A 25,082-nucleotide genomic window follows, 5' to 3' on the forward strand; every position below is an offset into this window, starting at 1 on the left:
AGTTCCAGATTTTCTATATCTCAGCCATTCTAAGGGATATGTTGTGGTATCTCAGTGTTTTTCATTTGTGTTTCTTTGATGACTAATGATGTCAGGCACTTTTTCATGTACTTATAGGCCATTTGTATATCTTTATTTAGGGAAATGCCTCTTTCAGACCCTTCCCCCTTTTTTTTAATTGAGCTATGATTGATTTACAGTATTATATTAGTTTTAGGTGTAAAACATAAGGATTCAAAATTTTTATTCCATTTAAAGCTATTATAAAATATTGGCCATATTCCCTATGTTGTACAATATAGTCTTGTAGCTTATTTATTTTATACATAGTAGCTTGTACTTCTTAATCTCCTACCTCTATCATATAAGTGATATCATACAGTATTTGTCTTTCTCTGTCTGACTTATTTCACTACACATAAGACCCTCCAGGTCCATCCATGTTGTCGCAAATGGCAAGATTTCATTCTTTTTCATGTCTGAGTAGTATTATATACATATACCACATCTTCTTTATCCATTTGTCTGTTGATACACACTTAAGTTGCTTCCATATTTTGGCTATTATAAATAATGTTGCTATGAACATTGGGAAGAATGTATCTTCTCTAATTAGTGTTTTCATTTTCTTTGGATATATACACAGGAGTGGAATTGCTGGGTCATATGGTAGTTCTATTTTTAGTTTTTTGAGGAACCTCCATACAGTGTTCCACAGTGGCAGCACCGATTTACATTCCCACAAACAGTGTACAAAGATTCCCTTTCTCCACATCCTCCCCAAGACTTGTTATTTGTGGTCTTTTTGATAATAGGCATTCTGACAGGTGTGAGGTGATATCTCATTGTGGTTTTGACTTGCATCTCTGATGATTAGCGATGTTGAGCATCTTTCCATGTGCTTGCTGGCCATCTGTATGTCTTCTTTGCAAAAATGTCTATTCATGGACCTTACCCTTTTTAAAATTGAGTTGTCTGTGTTCTTCTTATTGAGCGGTAGAAGTACGCTGTACATTCTGGATACAAATCCTATGTAAGATATGTGTTGTGAATAACTTCTCTTACTTCCTACCTTGCTTTTTTTTTTTTTAACAGTGTCTTTCAAAGAGCAAAAGTTTTAAATTTTAATACAATTTTAAAAAATTTTATTGGAGTATAGTTGATTTACAATGTCGTGTTAGTTTCAGGTGTACAGCAAAGTGATTCAGTTATACTTATTCATATATTCATTCTTTTTCAGATTCTTTACCCATATAGGTTACTGCAGAATACTGAGTAGAGTTCCCTGTGCTATACAGCAGGTCCTTGTTGGTTATCTATTTTATATATAATAGTGTGTGTATGTTAATCTAAACTTTAATACAATTTTTTTAATGCTTCATGCTTTTAGGGGTCCTATCTGAGAAACCTCCAACTACCCCAAGGACTACCCCAAGGACTACAACTACCCCAAGGACTTTGTTTTCCTCTGGAAGTCTTACCATTTTAATCTTTTATATTTGGTCTATGATCAATTTCAAGGTAAATTTTGAGTATGACGTGAGGTAAGGATAAAAGGTTTTTTTCAAGGTAAATTTTGAGTATGACGTGAGGTAAAGATAAAAGGTTTTTTTCATATTGATATCCATTTGTTCCAACACCATTTGTTGAAAAGCTTTTCCTTTCCCCATTGAATGCCTTGGAAGGAGATATAGATATAGATATATAGATATATATCTATACATAAACATACACACACACAGACTAGCAGCAAACCATTGGAAAATAAATAAAATAATTTGTTTTACAATAGCACAAAATATAAAATACTTAGTAGTAACTTTAAAAAGCAAGTATAACTCCTGTTCACTGAAAACTACAGAACACTGCTGATTAAAGAGGACCTAAATAAATTAAGAGATATACTGTCATCATGTGGCTCTTTAGCATTTCTTAAAATGCAGCTCTGTTGGTGACAAATTTCTGTAGTTTTCCATCATCTGAAAATAATGTTATGTCATCTTTACTTTTAAAGGATATTTTCATGGGACATAGCATTCTGTGTCAACTTTTTTGTTGTTGTTTCTTTTAACACTTTAAAGACATTATTCCATTGCCTTCTGGCCTCCACGGTTTCTGATGAAAAGTCCAAAATAAATCAAATTGTTCCCTTGAATGTAATGTGTCATTTTTCTCTAATTTTATCTTTGACTCTTAGCAGTTTGACTATAATATGCATGCAGGTATGTTTTTCTTTGAATTTATCCTGTTTAAGTTTGCTGAGTTTCTTGAATCTATAAATTTATCTCATTCACCATGTTTGGAAAGTTTTCAGCCATTATTTCTTCAAATATTTCTTGTGTCTCATTCTCTCTCTCTCCTCTCTTTCTGAGACTGTAGTTGTCCCTATGTTTGACCACCTGAAATTGTCCCATAGGTCCCTAAAACTGCTCATTTTTAAAAATCTTTTTTTTCTCCTACTTCTTCAATATGGATAATTCGGATTGATCTTTTCAAGCTCACTGAATTCTTTCTTCTGTCCTCTCCAACTTGCTACTAAGCCAATACAGTGAATTTTCAATATAGATATTTTATTTTTTCAGTTCTAAAATTTCTGTGTGCTCTTGCTTATATTGTCATTTCACTGGTTAAATTTTACTGTATTTTATTTATTACAGGCATATTTTCCTTTACCTCACTGAGAATAAATATAATAACTGCTTTAAAAGTTCTTGCCTGATAATTCCAACAATAGTTCATCTTGGAGATTGCATCTATTGATTGTCTTTTCCCTTGCAAACAAGTCACATTTTCCTGCTCTCTGTATTGTCATTGAGACTGTCACAGAATTTAAGTTTCCCCTTATTTGGCAATCTCTTTTCTGGAGTTCTAATTCACTTGCTAGCAGCTCTGGTAGTTCCTACACTGGTTTCTCTAGCCAGAAACACAGTGGAGGTTTTTGTATAAATATAGCTTTATCCATCTAGTGTTGCCTTGACTGAGACTGCCTTCAGAGTAAAGACACAAAATGTCACACTCACCTCATCCTGTCAGATTCTCCAAATTTTAACACATCTCCAAAATTTGTCTGACTTTGTTTACTCTCTACAGCTCTCATGTCATTGGAGGTTGTGTTTATTTGTGTCTTTGTATTTTGTCCATAGTTTATAGCTTTATTTGCAGGAGAATTGCTTTATCAGTAGCTGATTTGGCCTGCCCAAAGTGGAATTCCATATTTTTCCACTTTGAAATGTAGTAAATACCTGGTAATACATTCATTTATAAAGGTCCAAAAAGTCTAATGTACTTATGTATCCAAATAGAATCTATCAGATATTAAATTGCTTTCCTAGAAAGACACAGGATACTAAACATATGTTGTCTTTGGGTTAATGGGCTTAACTGAGAGCCCTTAATAATAAGTTAATATTTTATTTGTGAGATAATACCACTGTCTTAGAGCAATGTATCTCAACATTAATAAAATATGATAAAATAATAAAACAATATTTTTAAAACTGTCCTTAAACAAAAATATAATAGAACACTAAATCTATGTAACTTAAGTTACATCAACTACAATCTTTTCTTAACCTACAGAATCCTCAAAAACAGGAGTAACAAAAAAGCATGGCACTATGGGCTATAATTATAAAGCTTCCACTGAATCAGAATGTTCCTGTACCTGAGATGTTCCATGATTCTAAATCAATTATATTTCACTCTCTCTTTGAGATAGTAAAGATAGTGCTGAATAAAAAACACAAATATATAAGGCTAGTACATAAACAGGTCTCATTAAACTATATTTTTCAAGTAACTAGTTTGACTTTTTTTATATTAAATTCACTTAAGTTTTGCTGGATCACTCAGTTTTACAACTTGCTTTGGTCAGAGGTAGTATTCAAATTATTCACAACTAGTACTTCACAAATACCCACCAATAAGAACGCAGAGCTAATGATACATAATTAGGATGGTTGCACTGGTGAATATCAGTGTATTCCAGTGTGAACTGATATACTCTGGTCTGTTGCAATGATTCTGGGTTTAGATATTGCTGAAAACAGCCTCACTAACACAGCAGCAGACTGAACAATGAACGAGGCTTATGATCATAGCAGAGTGGAAACACAAGTAATCTAAGCTAAATTTTGACAAATGTATAGTTAAGCAGAAATAGAAAACCCTTAACAAAAATACAGATAACAGAGGTGGTATATCTATGCTTTCAAAATAGATTAAGAGGCAATTATGCCCCTCCAGCCATAAATTCCATGTGCTCACAAATCCCACAGGCCAGCAATATCAGTGCATTACCTGAAAGCAATCTGACAAAGTTCAACAAGAGCCTTAAAACAACAAACATTCTTTGATCCATTAATTCTACACATAAAAATACATTAAAGAGATGTTCATCACAGGATTCTTTATAATAACCAAAACACACAAACACACCCATACTCACACACTCAAAATAAAAGTAATTATGGGACTTCCATAGACGGAGTATTATACAGCCATTTAATATCATATTTTAATTACTATGGGACAGTGGCCATTGAGAACATACCACACAGACCTCCAACTACAGGAATTTAATTGGCTATGGGCCTCAGCTACTACATTCTGAAAACTATTGCCATTTTTGCCCAAGACCATGCTTCCCATGGGCTGCTCCAAGCCAATGACTGAGGCATCCCTTCCTGGGAGACATGGGACTCCTCTGATGGTCAACTTTGGCTCAAGAATTTCCCGACAGCCTTGCTGAACTTTTTTAAGGATGCATGGAGATCTAGGATGCTTCTACCCAATTTTCCCTCTCTCTCTCCTTCCTCTGGGATCAAAGGGATATATCTGAATATGTGTAAAGCTGTTCTCTGCCATATTCAAATCTTTTATTATACTTTTACAAACATTTAAATTGGATAGAGGGCTCCTTTTTCTACAAGATTTGCATTGATTAACTGAAATGCTCTGCATTTTTTAGATGCTGCTTAAATCTAACATTTTCCAATAAAATTCAAGCCAAATATTCCTCTCTGTTTTAATGAACTAGAGTTGCATGGAAACTAATAGTCAACTCTTACTGAAAATCAGTTTCAGATTTGTTGTTCAGAATGGCTTATTTCTCTGAATCCTTGCATAATGGTACAGAGATACTCAATAAACAGCTGATCATTTAATTAAAATATAAGTATTATTTGCATCACAGTAGATTCAGAAGTTTTTAAGCATTTAAATGATTTTGCCTACAAGCTTTGAAACACCTTCACCTATATTACGGATCTGCAGGCTACAAGGATCTGCAGGCTTGCTATATGTGTCACAAACTGTGCTAAGCATTTTAAATGGATTATATCATGTATTATTACCCTAACTAAATTACAAGCTAAATGTTATTATCTATTTTCTAGAAATTAAATTTTAAAAAGGTGTAAAGGGGTTGAGTAACTTCCTAAAAATCATACAGCTAGTAAATGATTGTGTTCACATTCAAACTCAGGTGTGCCCAAGTTCAAAGACACATAGTGCCACTTAGGGAACAGAATTAAGTGCCCATGATTATTTTAAAGCGTCAATTTCCTTAGCAAATTTTGAAAGATTTTTTTTAAGAAGTCCAATCAAATATAAGGTGAAAAAAAAGTTAATTGATGAAATTTAGGTTTAAGAAGGTAAGATAAAAAGAACACAAGTTTCCTAAGGTAACCAACAGCAAATATTCCCAAGGTGCCTACAATATATTTGAGTATCTGTGTCAAGAAAGAGAAGAGAGACAGAGAAAGAAAGAAACAGCAATAACAATTTCAAACAGAGTATTATTTCTTCAAAAGATGCATACTCCGTCTCTCCTCACAGTTCCTTTCCTGGCCTCCTAATCTCTCTCTTGGCTCCTCCTTACCTCCAGTCATCCTTTGAGAGGTTAATCAAAATATTCATTTCCTCATCCTCCTGTAGAAGGCGATAGGCTGCACTTAAATGGTGATTTTCCAAAACAGACCTATCGTTGTACAGAATCGCTGGGTCAGACCTGAGAGGAAAGCCAAGCAAAATAATTTAGGATGTTGAACAGCTCAGATTTTTCAGGTAACTCTCCTGCAGGTAGAATACACCATCTCTTTATCCTATTTTAGCAATTAACTTTGCCCCCATGCCATTTATATCGACCAAAAAGCTAACACCAACACTACAAATTATCAATAGATGTACATAGAGTATTTTAATGTCAATATGTGGATGTTATTTCACATGTGATATCCAACTTGAGAACTCTCTGAAAACTATTCTATAAGCAGATCGCAATTACCTGCAGTAGTGGCAAAGGTGATTATTTAAAAAATGTGGGTCAGGTCAAACGTCCTTATATTTTCTGGAATGACTTTTTATTTTATTCAATGAGGGAATGTATTTATTTTAGTTGTAATTCTCTGAACACATACCGCGTGGCAGGTACAGTTTTCAAGTTCTTCTGTTAGTAGCTTGACCTTAAAATTTTGCCATGCAGAAGCCATACGTGGGAAATTGAGAAAGGGTTATATGACAATTGTTAGTCGCTTTCTCAAACAGCTGAATGACACCAAACATAGGGCAGTATACTATTTTAATATATTTAATTTAATGAAACCTTAGATTGTTAGAGCTTATTCGTTTCTCATCAAGGAGGTTAAATCCCAGAGATATAAAGTGAGAGTTCACAGAGCCCCACAGTGGCTAAGTGGCAGCGTTGGGATGAAGGCAATGTCTTCTGACAGTTGAGCCATTTCTCCCCAAGATAACTTCCACCTGTCATTGGCCAAACTTTGGGATATATTTAGCATACCTTTAAAGTGTTAGGCTTAACAGTCTGTCCATCAAAGGGCAAAGAACCAGGTCACAGATTTAGTTTCCTAAACAGGGATCTCACAGGCTGAGATGCTTTGGATAAAATTCAGTTTAAAGAAGGCGAATGTTTAAATTTCATTCCAAAGCAAGCTCAAGTGAACCCTCTGGCATTTTTCCATTCCATTGAACGTTAACACAAAACAAGCAAATCCCGAGGTGAAGGATCTAATCTTATATCCGTTGAGTAAGTAAGGCACCAACTGATGTATTTTGTGACATTAAGCTATTTTCCAACTCCTGTAATTAAGCCATTTTCCCCTGAGTTGTGACTACTTTTGACACTGGTCTCCAGCCAAGATCCATGTACAACTTTGTTCCACCCACCTCTCTTCCTTCAGCAGGTGCTATTCACGGCTGTCTCTTCCTCAGAGCAAAGGTTCCACTGGCAGATATCCATTAAACAGAGATGCTCTGTGGAATCCCTGTATTCAAAGACCTTGCAACAGAACTACAGAAGGCTGCTTCACAGCAGCCAAAACTACTCTGTGAGGAAGCAGGAGGCAGAAGATGAAGCATGTGGCTTAGGTCCTTTTGTCCGCTTCCATTCTGCTGAAATCCCCTTCTGAGCAGAGATCAGACGATGTTGTCGATATCGTCTTCTTTCGTGTACCCCATAATTAAGTGTTGGCTTCGTTAAATAATGTGTGGAATGACTTAATGAACACAAATCTATCTGGAGTGCGCACCTGCTTTTTTCAAGTGAAATCAGCAAGTATTTATTTAGCCTTAAACTCTCAACCCTCCCCGCTACATTCTTTCTCTGTGTCTTACCACCTTTTTCCAATTCTAGCTTCTTTTGATTCCTACCTCAAGACCCAATTAATCCTACCATCAGAGTCTCTCCAGTTCCACATCATTGTCTTAAGAGAAGCTAAGTTCTTAGACCCGGAGAAGGCAGATAAGGTTTCATCCTAAATGGAAATGACAGCTGACTGTACTGCTTGCCTGGAATTCTGTGCTGAGAGGAATACTAAGGATAAATCTGCAGCTCGTTAAGAAAAAAAATACCAAAATCAATTAGTGATGCCTGTTATAGTCAAGAGGTTCAGAGGGAGGCAACTGGACCTGTATTTAATACCCCCGCAGAGGTTTGTGTCTACCAGTGAAGTTCCTTACGGAGGGTGCAAAGTGGCCTACATAAGACAACCTAGCTCCCCAAGCCCTGTGCGAGGGAGTAACATATGCACTGAACAGAGCAGAGATGAAATCAGGGAGGATGAGAAGAGCATCACCAGAGTTCCAGAGGTAAGAGGGTAAGAGGGCTCTGCCATTGTTAATGTCAACAGACTCACTCCAATCCTTGCCCGTCCTCAGTGATTTAGTCTACACGGTATCTGCACCTTTATGGAAACTGTTCCACCTCCTATTAGAAATGGGTAGAGTACGCATAGTACATACATACATAAATAGCTAGCATTATAATAGAGAAGAAAAGGATATCCATATTTAATGTAAATAACATAGGAGAATTAGGAGCAAATGGCTTCTTTAAGTTTTGATTGAAGCTGACTGGGCTAATCTCTTGTTTATAATTTCAGTTTTTCAGAAACTCAAAATAGAGCCACCATGCGAAAGAAAGGTGACTGCACCTCTCTGAATTCAACACTCCATCCCTGCCCCCTCTTGCCTCTTCTCCAAACGTTTCAACATCCTCACCGGGTCTGAATGTGGAAATTGTTGGTGGTTCCGGTGTGCTCATAGTCATGGATGGCAGCTGAGAAGATTATAGCAAAGATCTCCAGCTCTGTCAGCCAGTTCTGAAAGGGAGATTACAGAGCAATCAGATAATCTGTCTCCTTCTCAGACAAAGTCTTCAGCTTGCTGACAACACACCCACATTGCTGCCTTTCCTCTCTGCAGCTGGCAAGCTATTGCCAAACACACATTTTCTGACAGACAGAAATGGTTTTTTTTCCTTCTGTAGGAAGACTGGAAGATGTGTGATTTGAAAACAGCATGCCCAGCACAGTTGAAAGAGCTAACTAGTAGTTTTTATTTTATTTTTTCAAAGAAGCAAAAAACAATGAACATGAAAACTTTAACAGCCCTCATTGCATCGTCTCCCAAATTCCAAATGAAGTTCCTAAGTAGACAGAGAAAAAAAAGAATTTGCTTCAACACAATACCAAAAACTAAGAGTAACAGAAAACGTAATGCTTATCCACTAGAAGGAGGATAGGTAGAGACAGATGGAAAGATAACATCTGGTCTTCTGCCTTGTACATGCTGATGTTTGAAGAGACCTGTCCCCATCCACATCACCAAAACTGGCTGTAGCTTAGTGGTCCTCAAACTGTGTTCCCTGGAACCGCAGAGTTACTATCACCTGGAAAGTTGTTAGAAATGCAAAACCCCACCCCAGTCCCACTGGATCAGAAACTCTGGGTTGCAGCACACCAATCTGTGTTTTACCAAGCCATCCAGATCATTCTGATACACGCTGGAGTTTGAGAACCACGGCTGTGTTTGAAGCTCCCTCAACCGACTTCCATGTCAGAGACTCTATGGATTCACTGATGCCTCCCCTCCCTTCTGTAAACCACACTGCTCGATGCCCACAGGATGGAGCTTCCATACTCTCAGCTCACCCTTTGGTATCCCTGCTTACTTTTGTACTAGTTGAGTTAATGATTCCAAGTTTCAGTGTGGTTTATCCCAAACCCAATTTTGACAAATTGCAGTTATTATTCTAATTATGTAATAAAATATAACCTAAACCAATAAAATGTGAATACAAAAAGTTATGTCCATAGAAGTTCAATGCTTTGCACAGTCACTAAAAGAACTCGTACCATAATAGGTGTGACAACTGGGAAACAGTAGAAGACAACTGTAAAAATTTAGGGAGATTCTGCACTCAGTTTTCTTCATGAGAATCTTTAAGTTCCCATTTCCTTTTAAAGAAATGAAACTAGAAGTCTTAGACAGGAGCAGGGGTAATGCAAGACAAACATGAGTACCTAAATTGGAAGAATTCAGAAAGCATCCTGGGTTCTGAATTAAAGATTAGTGAATAAAATATATTTATTTGATTTAAGTTAACAAAATGATTTAAAACTGAACAGGTCAATTTTTAATAATTCTCACTTTAACTTTTTTCCCATTAACTACTAATTTTCATCTTCATCTAAGAAACTTACTGAAATTATTGCCTTCTTTGAAGATGGCTAAGGGAAAAATAAATAAACTACATACAACCTATGAAAAAAAGACTTCATAGTTAAGGAAAGAATGAGCACAGAAATAACTCAGGAAAAAAACTACATTTAGAAAAGTGATTTCCATTCTGAGAAAGCCTCTGTGCCATTGCCTCAAAGTAGAGTGGCTACTGCAAATGGGAAGCCAGAACCCACTTCTGTCAGTTGATAGTTTGTTTTGGGAACCAGCTGACTTTGGAGGATTTGTATTTCAAATTCTTTAAACAGGTATTTCTGACCGTCTCTCACTAAAGGACAACCCAGACTACCTTGTTTTTCTTCTGGGTTATCAAGTGCTACAGTCAAACCAAATGTTGGGGGAAGGGACCAATAGTGTCTAAAAGTTGTGGATGTCTTCCCACTCTAGGCAAGGAAGAGAGAGATAGGTGATTCCTGTCAGAGCTGCTGGGATTGACAGTATTTGGGACTGTGCTTACTTAAGGGGAGAGAGATTTTTGTAATGCTATTTCCCAAGTCTTGGGATATTGATGGACCCAATGGCTGGATAACTCTGTCTAGCAGCCTGTGTTTTAGCCTTTCCTCACCTCTCACCTAACTGGGTAATCTGGAGCCCCTCTCCTCAATGAACTCTGACCTATAGCCTCTGAGAAAATAGCTCACAGGACTGGGCCCTCCCTAACCATCCATCTTACTTCTTACCTATGTAAATTTCTGTAGTGGCTATCTTATGTAAGATACAATAAAAAAATTATTGTACATAGTTTCTATTAAGTGTTAAAATGTTATGAAAATGTAAAACAAAAACAAACAAACAAAAATGATTTCTAGCAGAATCCAGCATGAAATGTCAGGAAACGTTTTGGAGTCCTTGATAATACGTCGCAAAATACAAATTGATGTACTACTAGAAGCAGAAAGACACAAGGAGAAAACAGAATAAGATGAAAAATCAACAGAATTAAATAAAAAAGAGATGGGTAAATAAGTGTAGATTGCAAGAAAACTGAAAAACTCTTCTGAAAGCAGCAAAGGGCATCATCCTCATCAGGGTTAACACTTATGGGAGCTCACTTTGTGTCGGCTTATTTATACATAGAAACTCATACAATACGTACAACTCCATAAAGGTAGGTACTCTGTCATCCACATTTCATAGATGAGAAAACTGAGGCTGGGAGAGGTTCAGTAACTTACCCAAGGTCTCAGAGCTAGTCCTGAGACAAGCCACACCCTCTGACTCCAGAATTCTTACTTATAATTTTTAAGTCACGTTTCCTTTGGGTCATTGTTCATGTGTTTACTCAATTCTTCATAAAATTACATAGGCATGATTTTATATTACAAATTTTCTTGATATTTTCCATTCATATGTACTTTTCTCAGTTTGGCAATGTCTTTCTTTTCTTCCCCAACACCCTGTCCCCACCCATCTGCCCCAACTCTCTCTACCCACTCCCACGTACCAATGTATCTCTTTCTCCAAGTTCATGCCAAGTTAATTTAACATGTTAAAATAAGATCATGAATGGGAGACAGTGTACCATCTAAATAAATCTGAATCACAGAGCATCAGCCCAGCCAGCAGAAAGTGTCTAAGTAACTACATAATCACTGTTCTCACAAACAGCAGTGTAACTCCTGTCCTTATCCAAATATACTGACGAAATCCTATCTTAAGTGTTACTTCTAACAAACCAAAACCAACAAACGATTAAATGAACATACAACAAACAATAAAACCATAATGAAGATTGGACTGAGCAAGAATGGAATTGGGCATTTTCAGAATGAACAATGAAGCAAGTCCCAGTGGCAAAAGCTGATTCATCACCAGTAAGGAAATGATTCCCTTTAGCGGAGCAGGAGTGAGGGTTCATTAGGGCCCTATGATGACAGGCATTAAAAGCCAAAGGAACACAAACCAGGTTCATTAGGCAGTGAAGTTTACATGCAAGAGAGTAATATGGTCGGCATGCCACTGAAAGGGAGAAAGAAGAGCAGAGAGCACAAAGGAAAGAAATAAGAGCTGAACTTTTGGATTGGAAAGTCCTTATAGAATGTACAGACAGTATGGAGGTAGAATCCTTACAACTGAGCAGTTCACTGAATGCAGAGGGGCAGGAAGAGGTTGCAGTCAAAGAAAACAATGCATTCAAGATGACCGTGACATTCCTAACCTGAGCGAAAAGAAAAAATGGTGGGTGGCATTAGATGGCAGGATTAATAGAAACAGAGAAAGTGGGAGAAGCTATTTTGAGGGAAATGGGGTTTAATATTTTAATATAGCTCAGATTTCCTTGCCTTTTCCAAATTCATTATTACTATGAACCCCGAAGGTTTTATGACAATCCATAAAATGTCAGAAATCTAAGTCCTGCGAGAATTTTATTCAAGATTTATCAAACTGTGACAAGTACAAGTCACAGATCCTGTCCAGAATTTCCCTACCTACAAAATATGAGTGTCACAACTAATTCAATGACAGGGATACCTTGACAACTGGTAAAGGTAGACTTTGAATTCTGCTGTATATGACTCAGGAGAGCAAGCTGTGCATGTATGTGGGTTGGGGGGGACACGTGGAGGGCAGTGAAAACCTGAAGGAAAAGACACGGATAATTCCCCATTGCTAGTGGAGACATTATTAGCAAGTTCTGACTTTGACAGGTAAATGATAGAGTTTCTTTAGTAATCTGTTTCCAACTCCTATTGGTTTTCTATTGCTCCCTTAACAGATTACCATAAATGTAAGGCACACACTCCCATTTACTGGCACACGGTTCTGTCGGTCAGAAGCCAGCACCGTGAGGCTGGATTTTCTGGTGACGACCTCACAAGGCTGAAACCAAGGTGTTGGCAGGCTGTGTTCCTCCCGGAAGCTCTGTGGAAAATCCGCTTCATCATTCAGGGTACTGGCAGAATTCCTTTCCTTCTCATGCTTTCCACTTGGGTCCTCCATCTTCAAGCAACAGCTGATTGAGTCCTGCTCACCCTTCTTCTGTCACATCTCTTGACTTTTAAGGACTCATGTGATTACACTGGGCCCACCTGGAGAATCCAGCATAATCTCCCTAGTTTAAGGCCCTCTGATTAGCAGCCTTCTGTATCTGCAGAATCCCTTTTGCCATCTAATGTAACCTATTCACAAGTATGACATCAGAGGGCAAAGATCATGGGGGCCAAAATTCTACTGACCACAACCTTTATAAAATTACTTAGCACCAAGATGCCATTTAGAAAGATGTCCTTAGTGTTTCCCTTGTAAATACAATGATGTCATATATGATCAAAAGAATAAGATACACAGCTTCTCCCTTCTAAAAAAAAATAAGCAAAGGGAAAATTAACAGCACCTTGCCTGATAAAAGCAATGAAAGGGCCAGAGGACAGGTTTGGAGTCTGGAATCTTTTGACCTAACTCAAAAGCAGACTGGAGCTCAGAGTCTGATTCATATCTATTCAATCAACAACTCTTCAATCTAATTCTGTTCAAGGATTTTCTCTTAGACGTGAGCAAAATCATTATGAAAAGATTCAAGCATCTCCTAGGCATCTTAGCTAAGCAATAATGAGTAATATAAACAGATTACAATGAGTAATACTGTTGATGTTGAAGCCCAGGCATCACTTTATCAATGGGATATTTTCATTCCCTACGTGTCTTACAGTTTATAAAGCTGAAATGATCTCCCCTAGCTTGGTTTGTAATGAAAGGTTAGCGTAACAATATGTTCTCCATTCATCAGAATGCTTCCTACTGTTTTCGTCAGCTTGCAATGAAAGAAGCTTGTTTTGAGCTGCGTTTCCAAGGGAGAGTGGGTGGGAAGTAGTTTCTATATTTAAGAATTATTCTGAATACGGCCTGAATTGATAATGAAAATTCAACGGCAAATGGCAAATGAGCTCATTTAAGAATAGTATGCAGTACATCATGATCATTGGCTGCTATGATATAACATCTATGTAATGATAACTTGCATTAGTATAAAGACTTGAGAGATTTTCTAGGGGGTAAAAAGGCTGTGTATGATTCACCTTTATATCTCCATAGTACACTGTACACAGTAGGTATTAACTAAAGATATGTCAAACAGATGATTTCAAAGTATATTTTCACATCCATTTTGATCCTCACCACAGTATTTTAAAGTACCACATGAGGATACTGAGGTGTAAGAATATAAGGGGTTCTTTTTTGCCACCAGCATTGCAGAAGCATGGCTAAATATTTAAATACATGGCCTTAGAAGTCAGACTGAAACCAAATCCTGGCTCTGCTACTGTATTAGTTTGCTAGAACTGCCATAACAAAACGACACAGACTAGGCAGCTTAAACAACAGAAATTTATTTTCTCAGAGTTCTGGAGGCTAGTAGTCCAAGATCAAGGTTTTAGGAGGGTTGGTTTGTGGTGACAGCTCACTTCCCAGCTTGCAGAGGGCCACCTTTTCTCTGTATCCTCACAAGGTCTTTCCTCAGTACACATGCAGGTCTGTGTCCTAATCCCTTCTTCTTATAAGGACACCAATCATATTGGTTTAGGGCCCACCCATATGACCTTATTTTACCTGAATTATCTCTTTAAAGTCTCTTATCTCCAAATACAGTCACATTCTGAGGCACAGGAGATTAGGACTTCACCACATAAATTTGAGGGAGGGGGAACAAAATTCAGCCCATGACAGAGACTTTACGATAGGAGAATCTTAACTCTGTCAATGTGTTTCCTCCTATTTTTCCATGGAATTTGTGCCATTTTCTTGTTGATTTATTTATATAATCTGGATCTTAATCCTTGCTCTCTATGTATTTTCCTCAAGTACTTACTTCATTATGGTGATGTTTTTTATTCTACAGAAGGTTTTAATTTCCATGTACTCAAAATAATCAATATTTTGTTATATAACTCATGTTTTGAGGCTTATTTAAGGATTTCCTTTTTCAAGGCTATACACATATCCTCATATTTTCTTCTAATATAATCAAATTTTTATGCTCACATCTTTAATTCATTTGTCTGATATTTGGTGAATGATTTCAAGTAGGACAAAAACAGTATGTTTTTTTCCAAATGAACTGTCCCCAAAACATTTTTTGAACTGAGTAATTTTCCCTCTAATATTGTTTTCTATAGACGTGTCCTCACCCTCTCACCTGTGATTCTGTCCTTATACTCCAGTCCCTGTTCCATCACCAACAAACCACTGGGACTGGTCATGACAAGGGCACCAATAACTTCCATGTTACCAAAGGCAGTGGTCACTTCTCTGTCCTCATCCCACTAGACCTTTCAGCATGTCCCTCATAAGTCACAGTTTTTTTTGGAGCACTTTCTTTCCCTGGTGTCCATAACCCCACACTCTCTTGCGTTTTGTCCAATGTTACTGGCCATACTTTTTTAGTTATTATTGTTGGCCCTCATTCTTTACCCTCATTTTAAACTTTAGAACTGCTCCAAGACTCACTTCAGAGCCCCTCTACTTTTCTATTTATGCCCTCTCTTTATATCACGTCATCTAGTTCCATGTTCTTAAATAATATTGATATGCCCCTGAATGCTTAATCTCTATGTCCATCCCTGACCCTTCTCCAGAACTCTAGACTCCTTAGTTTTCTTCCTGCTTGACATCTCCACAATGCTACCTAATAAGGATCTTAAACTCAACATGTCTGAATCAAAACTCTTGACTTCCCTTCCCCTAAAGCTTGCTTTGCTACCAGGTTCTCTCATCAACCCTGTTTATCAAACCAAAAATCTAATATGTCCTCTTGATTCCTCTCCTTAGTGTTCCAAATCCTATTCACCACCCAATTCTTTTAACTCTACCTCAGAGACAGAACTTTTGGTCTCTATATCCCAGCAATGTCCCTCCTAGTCCAAACTACCATTATCTCACCAGTATCTCTTCTAACAAGCCGCCTCAAGATCCACCCTCCATGGTAATCCTTGTCTAGTCTTTATCAGATCATCTCATTCCATTGTCAAAACCCTTTAGTTGCCTCACACTGTACTTAGAATAACACTGGAACTCATTACCCAGGCCTACAAAGCTGACTTGGTCTGACTCCCGTTTTCTCCTCCAACTTTATCTTGCACCTCTGTCCCCCTCATGTGCTTGCCTTATTACTGCTCCTTGAATGTAGCAAAGCTGTTCTCTCATGAGGGACTTTTTTTTTTTCAGTTGAGGTATAACTGACATACAACATTACATCAGTTTCAGATGTACAACACAGTGATTCAATATTTGTACATATTGCAAGATGATCACCACAGTAAGTCTCCACACCACACATAGTTATAGAATTTTTTTCTTGTGATGAGAACTTTTAAGATCTACTCTCTACACAACTTTCAAATCCACAGTACAGTATTATTAACTATAGTCACCATACTGTACATTACATCCCCATGGCTTATTTATTTTATAAATGAAAGTGTATATTTTGTACATTTTGACTCCCTCTAGTCATGAGGGATGTTGTACTAATCCTGCACTAATTCCGCTGGCATAACTTCTTCAGTTCTTAGCATGGCTCAAGCCTAAAATCACAACTGTCTCAGATTAAACATTACTTCTGTAAAGATGTCTTTCCTGACTATCTAATAAAACTCCCAGTTTTCCCTATGCGGGTGCCCTATTTTAATACTCTGCAGAACACTAGGGATATTTTCTTGTTTACTTTTTCATTTGTCTTCCATCTGTAACCTCTCACTAGAATGCACGCTCTGTAAGAGCACCAATGTATCTTCATCCTGTAAAGAAGTACCTGGCACATAAAAAGTGCTCAATAAATATTTGGGTTCAGTTTTTACAATTCCAATCAATTCCATTGATATATTTGTCTATTTTTGCACAAATGCCACACTGTTTTTATTACTATAGCTTCAGCAGATATTTTAACATCTAGTAGAGTAAGAACTACCCCACCACACACATTGTCTTTTTCAAAACTGTTTTTTCTAAGGTTGTTAAATATCTATTTTACATAAATTTTAGACTCAGCTTATCATGTTTCATGTTAAATCCTACTGGAATTTTTATTGGTATTGCTTTGAATCTATAAACATTCGTTTGAGGAAAATTGACATCTATTTAATACTGAGGCTTTCCACTAAAAACATGGTGTATTTCTTCACTTATTTAAACGTTATTTTTGTACCCTTAATTTAGTTTTACAGTCTCCTTTTCATTAATTTTGAAGTTCTTCATGGGTAATTTATAGATTTTTTTAATAACTGTTGGGAATGTATGTTTTTCTACTATACTTGTTAATTTCCAGTGTATAAGACAGGTATTTTATCCATATCTTATTGAGGCCTTTTATATGATCTAATAATTTACAGTTGGCTTTTTTTGTTGTTTTTTTAAAGGAGATGATCAAATTATTTTCATAGGATGCTTCTTCAACTTTTGTAGATACCATATTGCACTGACTGAGAGCTCCAGAAAAATGCTCACTAGCAATATTAATATCAGCATCCCTGTTTTGCTCCATGCTTTTATTGAACCACCATTAACTATGACGTTTGCTCTAAATTTTGGGCAAAAACTATCATCTTAAACAGGTTTCCTATGTAGTGTTTCCAAAATTTAAAAAGCATCTCTTTAAGCAATATTTTTAAGAAATCAGCTTTACAGTAAGGAAAAAATGAAAACTGCTGAGAGGTTTGGGGGAAATCTTTAATAACAACAATTTCTAACTGTTGAGCTTCCTTTATGAGACAGAGCACTTCATACTTTTGATACTTTATTCCTAACCATCACAGTACTTCTTACAGACAGAATATTTTTCACTATTTTAGAAATGAGGAAATCCTGACTCAGAGATTCAAGCTATTTATCATAGGTCACAAAATCTAATAAGTAATTATGCAAGGATTTATATGCAACTATATCTAGCTCTAGAGCCCACACTCCTCCCACTTTATTCCATATTTAATATGAGATATTAGACCAAGCCTCTCAACACGCCCTAGCAGAAAAAGATAACAAATGTGTACTGGGTTTATGGGTTAGTTAATAACCACACCCCCAAAAAATGTCTATCTCCATGTCAATTCAGAAGATTTCAAAGTAAAAAGCCACAGCCTCTATTTACTATAGAGACCTAGCTGTTTGTCACTAACAGCTATACATTTAAAATGAATGGCTTATATTAAGGTAAAGAGGGCAAAGGCACAGATAACCAAGTTGAGTGGGTCTGTTAATGCAATGAATTATAGAAAAGAGATTCAAAAATATCTAAAGAGCTAAAACGTTCAAAACAAGCAAGAAAATTCCAAATGGTTAGAGGTAAAGACTAATCCTTAGGTTCAAAAAAATCAAATGCACATAAATAAGATGAGAATAAACAGAGTCCTTGTGAAAAAGATCTACTGGTTTAAACCAAAAGCTAACTGTGTACAGCATGGTTCCCAAGTATACTCAATACGATTTCAATATGCATGGATATCATTGTAACTGACCATAGCAAGAGATTAATAGTACCACTCTCCATATCTGGAAATACATATTTAGTTATAGAAATTATACTTAATTTGGCCATAGCCTAGTAAGGATACAAGGCACTACCAGATATTTCTTTCATCAAGTCCAAGATGGAGAAAAATTCAAAGGCAGTAAGGAACCCCAAGACTTTCCATGATTGGTTAGATAATTATTGGGGAACAGGAAGTCCATGAAACAATGCACTTCTTGTGGGTTCAACCTCATCAGAATAGAAACAGCCTCCAATTAAAAAAAAATCATTATCACATGTTTTGTGTAATCTAAGAGTTTCTATCTGTACTTACTGCTACTCCTGTCTTATAGAGGAGGTAATGCACAGTCTGTGTAACGTCGGCAGCGTGCATCAAATTGTGGTAAGGGTTTTTGTGCTTGCTGTATCCTACTTCCAGGGCCTCCACAAATGAGACAAGTGCAGAAATGGGGATCTGAAAGAGAGCGGCAAGGTTAATTAGCTAGTGATTTAGCAGCTTTGAGTGACGATGCAAAAGTCTAAGGTACTCTAGCTGCCTCTTTCTGAAGGCGTAAGATATCATATGAGGACATTAGAACTTCTCTAAGTTAATAAAAGACACTGAACAAAGTATTGGATAATTTGAAAATCTAACAGGACGTCCCTGGTCCACCCTGCAAATTGTTCTTTGTTTTCCAGTTCAGAGGCCCAGGGTAATGACACAGGATCATCTCAAGGACATTGAGGGCAAAAAGGTACATGCTCATTTATTTCTCAGGCAAAGGCTCAAGTCTTTATTTCCTGAGAAATAAATGAACACATACTATGCGGCATCTCATTTACTTGTGGGAAAACATAAGTACACAAAGATCTTAAGCTATAAAATGATTGCAAACAAACACAAGCTGCCGCCTTCTGAAAACCCCACCCTTTAGAAGGAGTAATGTGTACACTGGACAGGTGAGAAAAAAAAACCAAAACACAAGTGATAGTCTGTTCTATAACAGAAACAAGCTGCGTTCTTGTGTTTATTACTTGGCAATTTATTATTGGTGCCTTGCAATTTGGAAAAATACTTCCAGTTATCCTAGCCGCTTCCTGTCTCAAGTATGTATAACACACACACCTTCGTTTCCTATTTGGCAGAAAGTAAGCAAGTGCAGAATGCCTGTACAAAATAAGGAGACTCGGAAAACATTCATTGTGTAGTTTTCTGGATCAATTCCTTGGTTTGGGGTAAATTATCAATTACAAGACTGGGGGAAAAGGAGAGAGTGTATGTTCCAGGAGACTAGAAATCACATTCATAAGAAAAAATGAGGAAAATACTACTAGAGTGCTTCATGAGAATCCATACTATGTTCTTCCTTGGGCACATTGTTCCATATTTACTATTTGTGGATTTTTAAAATTTAAATATAGCCTTTTAGATGTGAGAGATTAATTCATTATCATTTTAAAAAATGAAGATCCAATGAACCTCGGTTCTTTGGGCTGTTCTTTGGAGATCTATGAGCCACTGAAATGCTAGGTAAAGGTGTGTGCATGTGCACGGGAACTTTCTTCTGGGGTCTTGAGGAGCCATCGGATCTTCAAGCAGGTTTCTTTTTTTTTTTTTTTTTTTTAGTGGATTCTTCCTTGAAGTTTTCAACACCTTGATTTTAATTTATTTATTTTAATTTATTTATGGCTATGTTGGGTCTTCGTTTCTGTGCGTGGGCTTTCTCTAGTTGTGGCAAGCGGGGGCCACTCTTCATCGCGGTGCGCGGGCCTCTCACTATCGTGGCCTCTCTTGTTGTGGAGCACAGGCTCCAGACGCGCAGGCTCAGTAATTGTGGCGCACGGGCCCAGTTGCTCCGCGGCATGTGGGATCTTCCCAGACCAGGGCTCGAACCCGTGTCCCCTGCATTAGCAGGCAGATTCTCAACCACTGCGCTACCAGGGAAGCCCCAAGCAGGTTTCTGATGCAAAAGAAATTAAGGACCATTGCCATAAAGTGCTTATGGCTATGTAAGAAAGATATCCCAAAATGTGCAGTCCTTAGGAAAGTGATAAAGAATCATGCTGCCCAGAGAAATCAATATGTTATACAGAAAAAGACCTGCATTTTCCGGAGACTCATCCATATGATGAGAGGAATGTAATTGGCATGATATGACAGACGCCAGCAGATGATGCTCAAGTTCCCTGGAGAACCAGACCCCACCTCCAGAGTCTGTGGAATTAGAAGGCTGAGGAGGTGGAACACTGGAATCGATTCATGCTCTTTACTTAAAGGTGAAGAATTAATTTGAAGCATGAATGGCTGGGAAATACCAATGATCTGTCACAGATGATAACTGAGAATATCTGTGTGAATTTGAGCCAAGTGGCCGAAAGAGAAGTTTTTGGAGATAACAGATGTGCACTCTGTCTCCATTCCTGTCTCCTTGCTGGTGGTGGTCATTAGCACACGAAGTCTCGCTGAAATGAGATCTGTGGGCAGAGCCAGCGGGGGAGCTCTGCTGGTTCAGGCTTCCAGCCATACCTCTAGGACGACTGGGATCTAAATGGGCAGCTCCAGCCTCTCCCCTGCTGATGAGCCCACCAGACAAGGGAGTAATGAAAAGTTCCCACCACAGAGGAGTTCATGGCAGTGGCTGTCCAGATGATGCTTCCCAAGTTACCCCAGAGAGTTTTCAGTCTACATTAAAAGGATTCTCTTGGTCTTAGCCCCTAAATCATGCAAGGATGGACAAATGTGTGCAGTTTTTTTTTTTTCAATTAGACACTGACCTTGAAACGGCTGATCAGATCATAGCGTGTGAGTAATTCATAGAAAATGAATTTCAGTGCATGATCCCCGCTGGCTTCATTGAGGGAAAAGACATCAAAGGACCACTTGTCCACATCCTACAGGAGAGGATGGAGAGAAATAATTCATTGGTTGGTAGCCACTTACACAGCTACTAATCTCCCTACTTTGGAGTTAGCCCACAGCACTCACCTGGGTATTCACAGCCTAAGACTCTAATACCCTTTCCACTCTCAAACTGTTTCCAATATGGCAGTCCTACATAGCATTTACTGATAAAATATTCAATAGTTTTATTAGTAATAACAATAGCTATAATTTATTGGGTACCTACCATATGCTAGGCATTCTGATCAGTGATAAACATGTAATCTTTCCTGAAGACAACTCTAAGGGGTAGGTATGATCAGTCACATCTTACAGATGAGAAAACTGAGAAGTCACCTAATTTCCCTAAGACCCATGGCAAGCAAGTGCTAAGGACAAAACACGAACACATGTTCAACTGATGCCTAAACTAAGGCTCTTTCCATTAACCTTCTACTATCTCTGCCGAGTTCCAAAATTTTAATTGATTTCACAATAACCTAGGGGGTTCCCTACTCTAAACGTCTCCCAAGCCCCATGATACTATCTACTGACTTCCTCTTAGTCCACCATTGAGAATGCTAACCCACTTAAAAATGTTCAGAAACATGCATGATATAGATCACAAAATAATGTGTCACCTCAACAATCCAAACTGCTGAGCTGAAAGCAAGGAGAGAGCCCTCATTTCATGGGATGGAAAAATGCTACCACTTCTGGAGTCACTGATCTGGGGACTGAGCCCTCAAGTCTGTAAGTCACTTTACTGGAAAAGTAAAACGAAGAGCTAAGCTGAACACACTCCACACACACCGCTCCTGAGGTTCAAAGCCTTATTTGTCCATAAAGAGCGACTCCAAAATATAGGTAAACATTGTCTGATGTGTCTTTGACTTATAACTAGCTACTTGTGGGTGTTATGAACAAAGGTGTGTTTAAGCAATAATGAAAGCAATAGGCATTTGGTTTCTCAGTATACCAAGAGTCTCCCTTTCAGTGGTTAAGGAAAGTGTGCTGCCATGAGTGTGACAATAAGGAGCCATATGAGACCACATTGAGTCCAGGCTAGGTGTCAGATGGTCCCCTGGAAGAGACCTTGGCTCTCAGGAACTGCTGGATCCAGTGACTCCCACCTCAGCCCTCACTGCATTCCAACATCATCTATCCATCCCAATCCTGTCCCTCTCCAAATATCCCAACCATCAAGATCACCCCAAGACCATGAACAGTCTCTCTCATGGATGCCAGGGCACAGGAAAACCAAATTGTATATAGGTGAAACCAAACATTTCCAAAAGGGTTTCAAATAAATTTTTTCAATTCACACTTAGTGGTAACCTCACCTCAGCCTTCAATAATTTCTCCTCCACTATAATAACTAAAGAAATAGCTACAAGTATTAAGGACATTTTCTGTGCCAGGCACAGTGGGAAGTGTTGATACACATTTGCAAACCCTCACAACTCTAGAAACGGGTATCACTTTCCCCAGTTTCACAGATGGCAACCTCAGAGAGATGAAATGAAGTGTCTAATGCCAACTGGTAGCAGAACAAGGTAATAACCCCACTGAAACCCCTTAGTGATACCATTACTGACAGATGACATTGTAAACTCAATGAATACATGCTGTGACCCAAGCCTCACGCCCTAAATACCCCAATAGGGCCTAGGCCATAGACAGTGGGGTCATTTAAGATTAATCCAAGACCTAAAGCTTCACCTTGGCTACTGTAATTGACATTGTCATGACAGCCACTGTCTAGCCAATAGTCCTAAAGAAAAGTCCACTGACAACTCAGTAGATAGGAAAACCCTTTGTCATATCTGACAATTTTTAATCCTCTTCACTGGAATGAATGAAAAAGAGAAAAGCTCTCTAACACTGGAAATCAAGAGATTATCATAGTAAAAAGTCAAGATTTATTCTGAATATTAAGTCTTAGAGAAACAGAAGGATGAGTAAATATAGACAGTGAGATAGACATTCACTCCAGCCCCTCATTTTTGGGAAGTCTTAGCTGTGATTCTCAAATTTCAGTGTTCTTTAGAACCACCTGGGGTACTCAGAAAAAAATGTCGATTCTCTGGTGGAGGGCTCTGCAGAATCCTGGCTTGTGGCCTGGAATCTGCATTTTAACAAGCACCTTAAACCATTCTTCCTTTCTTAGCAAATTTGGCCCAAGCACCATTCCTGTGGAAACACTGCATGAATTTCCTACTAGTCTAAAGTGAAGAAAGCCTGAACCTCCTCATTTCCTCCCATTTTAAACCTGGAGTCTGTCCAGAGTGTCTCTTCCTGAGTCACACAACAGATGCCCTTCTAAAGAACAGCACAATTCTACATTTCCAATAACACCACCTTAGAAGGTTAGAGATAAAACACCCCAAATTAGAAATAAGTATTCATTGCATGGAAACAAATAAAAAGAACAAAACTGCAACATATTTAAAATTTAGGAATTGGTGGTGGTTAAGTATTCTCTTTACTTAAATGTTATTTTATGCCATGTTCTTACATTAATCACAAAGGTAAACATGACAGTAGCACGATGATTATTTTATTGACTTGTATTCTCTCAGGCTTTGGGGAAATTTTCTGTAATAGAAGAAAACAATAGTGATTCCATATAAATTGCTGGCAGTGGAGTGAAAATAACCTTTTTCTAACAGGCACTACGTAAAAAAAGAATCTACGTCATATCTCCAATTCACCTCCAATCCACTGAAAATAAAACTGGAGTCTAGAGATGCAGAAAAATATTACATTGTAAAAAGGTCTTGAACTTCTGCAGTAAACAGAGCATACAACCAAGAGAAACAACAGCTTTAGCCTTCTGTACATATCAGCAATAGTGTGGAGAAGGATAGCAATTCAGAGAGTTATTATTTACTTTTTGTCTGAATCATCAAGGTAACGTTCCCCTCAGAAAGCCAACATGTGTGCCTCTGAGAATTACTTTTCCCTAAGCATAAAACAACAATTCATGCACATCACAGGTTGTTCCACATTTCTTCAATTATTCTGCATACAAAAGATGCTCCAATTTGGAAGAAATATTTTCATAAATTTCTTAGTACTGGTATAATCACCTGTATTTATGTTCATGATAAAGGAAGAAATTAAGGATAAAAGATGCTTTTAATGTTCCCAAGATTTTCACTGAATGTTTCGGGTTCAATTATGAAAATCAATGCAACTTCATAGTGGGTGTTATGAAACATCAGATCTCATGAAGTGATTTCACAGATTAAATGGGAAACGTTGCTGTAAATTACACCATGATTTATTGGGCATTAGAGTGGGGGTTGAAGAGGAGGGAGAGAAAACATGTGTCTTCTTGCTGTTTCCCTCCTGAGCACCCTACCTGTCCTAGATCAGGGGTCTCCAACCCCCCAGCCTCTGACCGGTACCAGTCTGTGGCCTGTTAGGAACTGGGCCGCACAGCAGGAGTTCAGCAGCGGGCGAGCGAGCGAAGTTCCATCTGCCGCTCCCCATCCCTCCCCATTGCTCCCCATCGCTCCCCATCGCTCGCATTACCACCTGAACCACCCTCCCCACCCCACCCCCCGTCCGTGTAAAAATGTCTTCCATGAAACCAGTCCCTGGTGTCAAAAAGTTTGGGGACTGCTGTCCTAGATGACTTAAGAAGAAACATAAAATGGAGAACTGAGGATCTGAATATATAGGGTCTCCCAAATTCAGCTAGTGAATGTCTCTGAG

General features: G+C 38.0%; 1 protein-coding gene across 11 annotated transcripts in view; it reads right to left on the reverse strand.

Moving 5' to 3' along the window:
* Nucleotides 1–25,082, reverse strand: part of PDE1C (phosphodiesterase 1C) — a 613,608-nt gene that overhangs the window by 80,001 nt on the left and 508,525 nt on the right. For all 11 annotated transcript variants that reach the window (XM_082399447.1, XM_082399445.1, XM_082399442.1 and 8 more), the window contains 4 exons: nt 21,254–21,370; nt 18,813–18,953; nt 8,518–8,618; nt 5,882–6,010 (listed from right to left, as the gene is read on the reverse strand). In XM_082399447.1, the coding sequence (XP_082255573.1) occupies nt 5,882–6,010; nt 8,518–8,618; nt 18,813–18,953; nt 21,254–21,370 (488 nt within the window). The remainder of the gene's footprint in view (nt 1–5,881; nt 6,011–8,517; nt 8,619–18,812; nt 18,954–21,253; nt 21,371–25,082) is intronic.

The sequence above is a fragment of the Balaenoptera borealis genome (genome assembly GCF_965194805.1).
Source record: "Balaenoptera borealis genome assembly, chromosome: 7".
Classification (NCBI taxonomy): domain Eukaryota; kingdom Metazoa; phylum Chordata; class Mammalia; order Artiodactyla; family Balaenopteridae; genus Balaenoptera; species Balaenoptera borealis.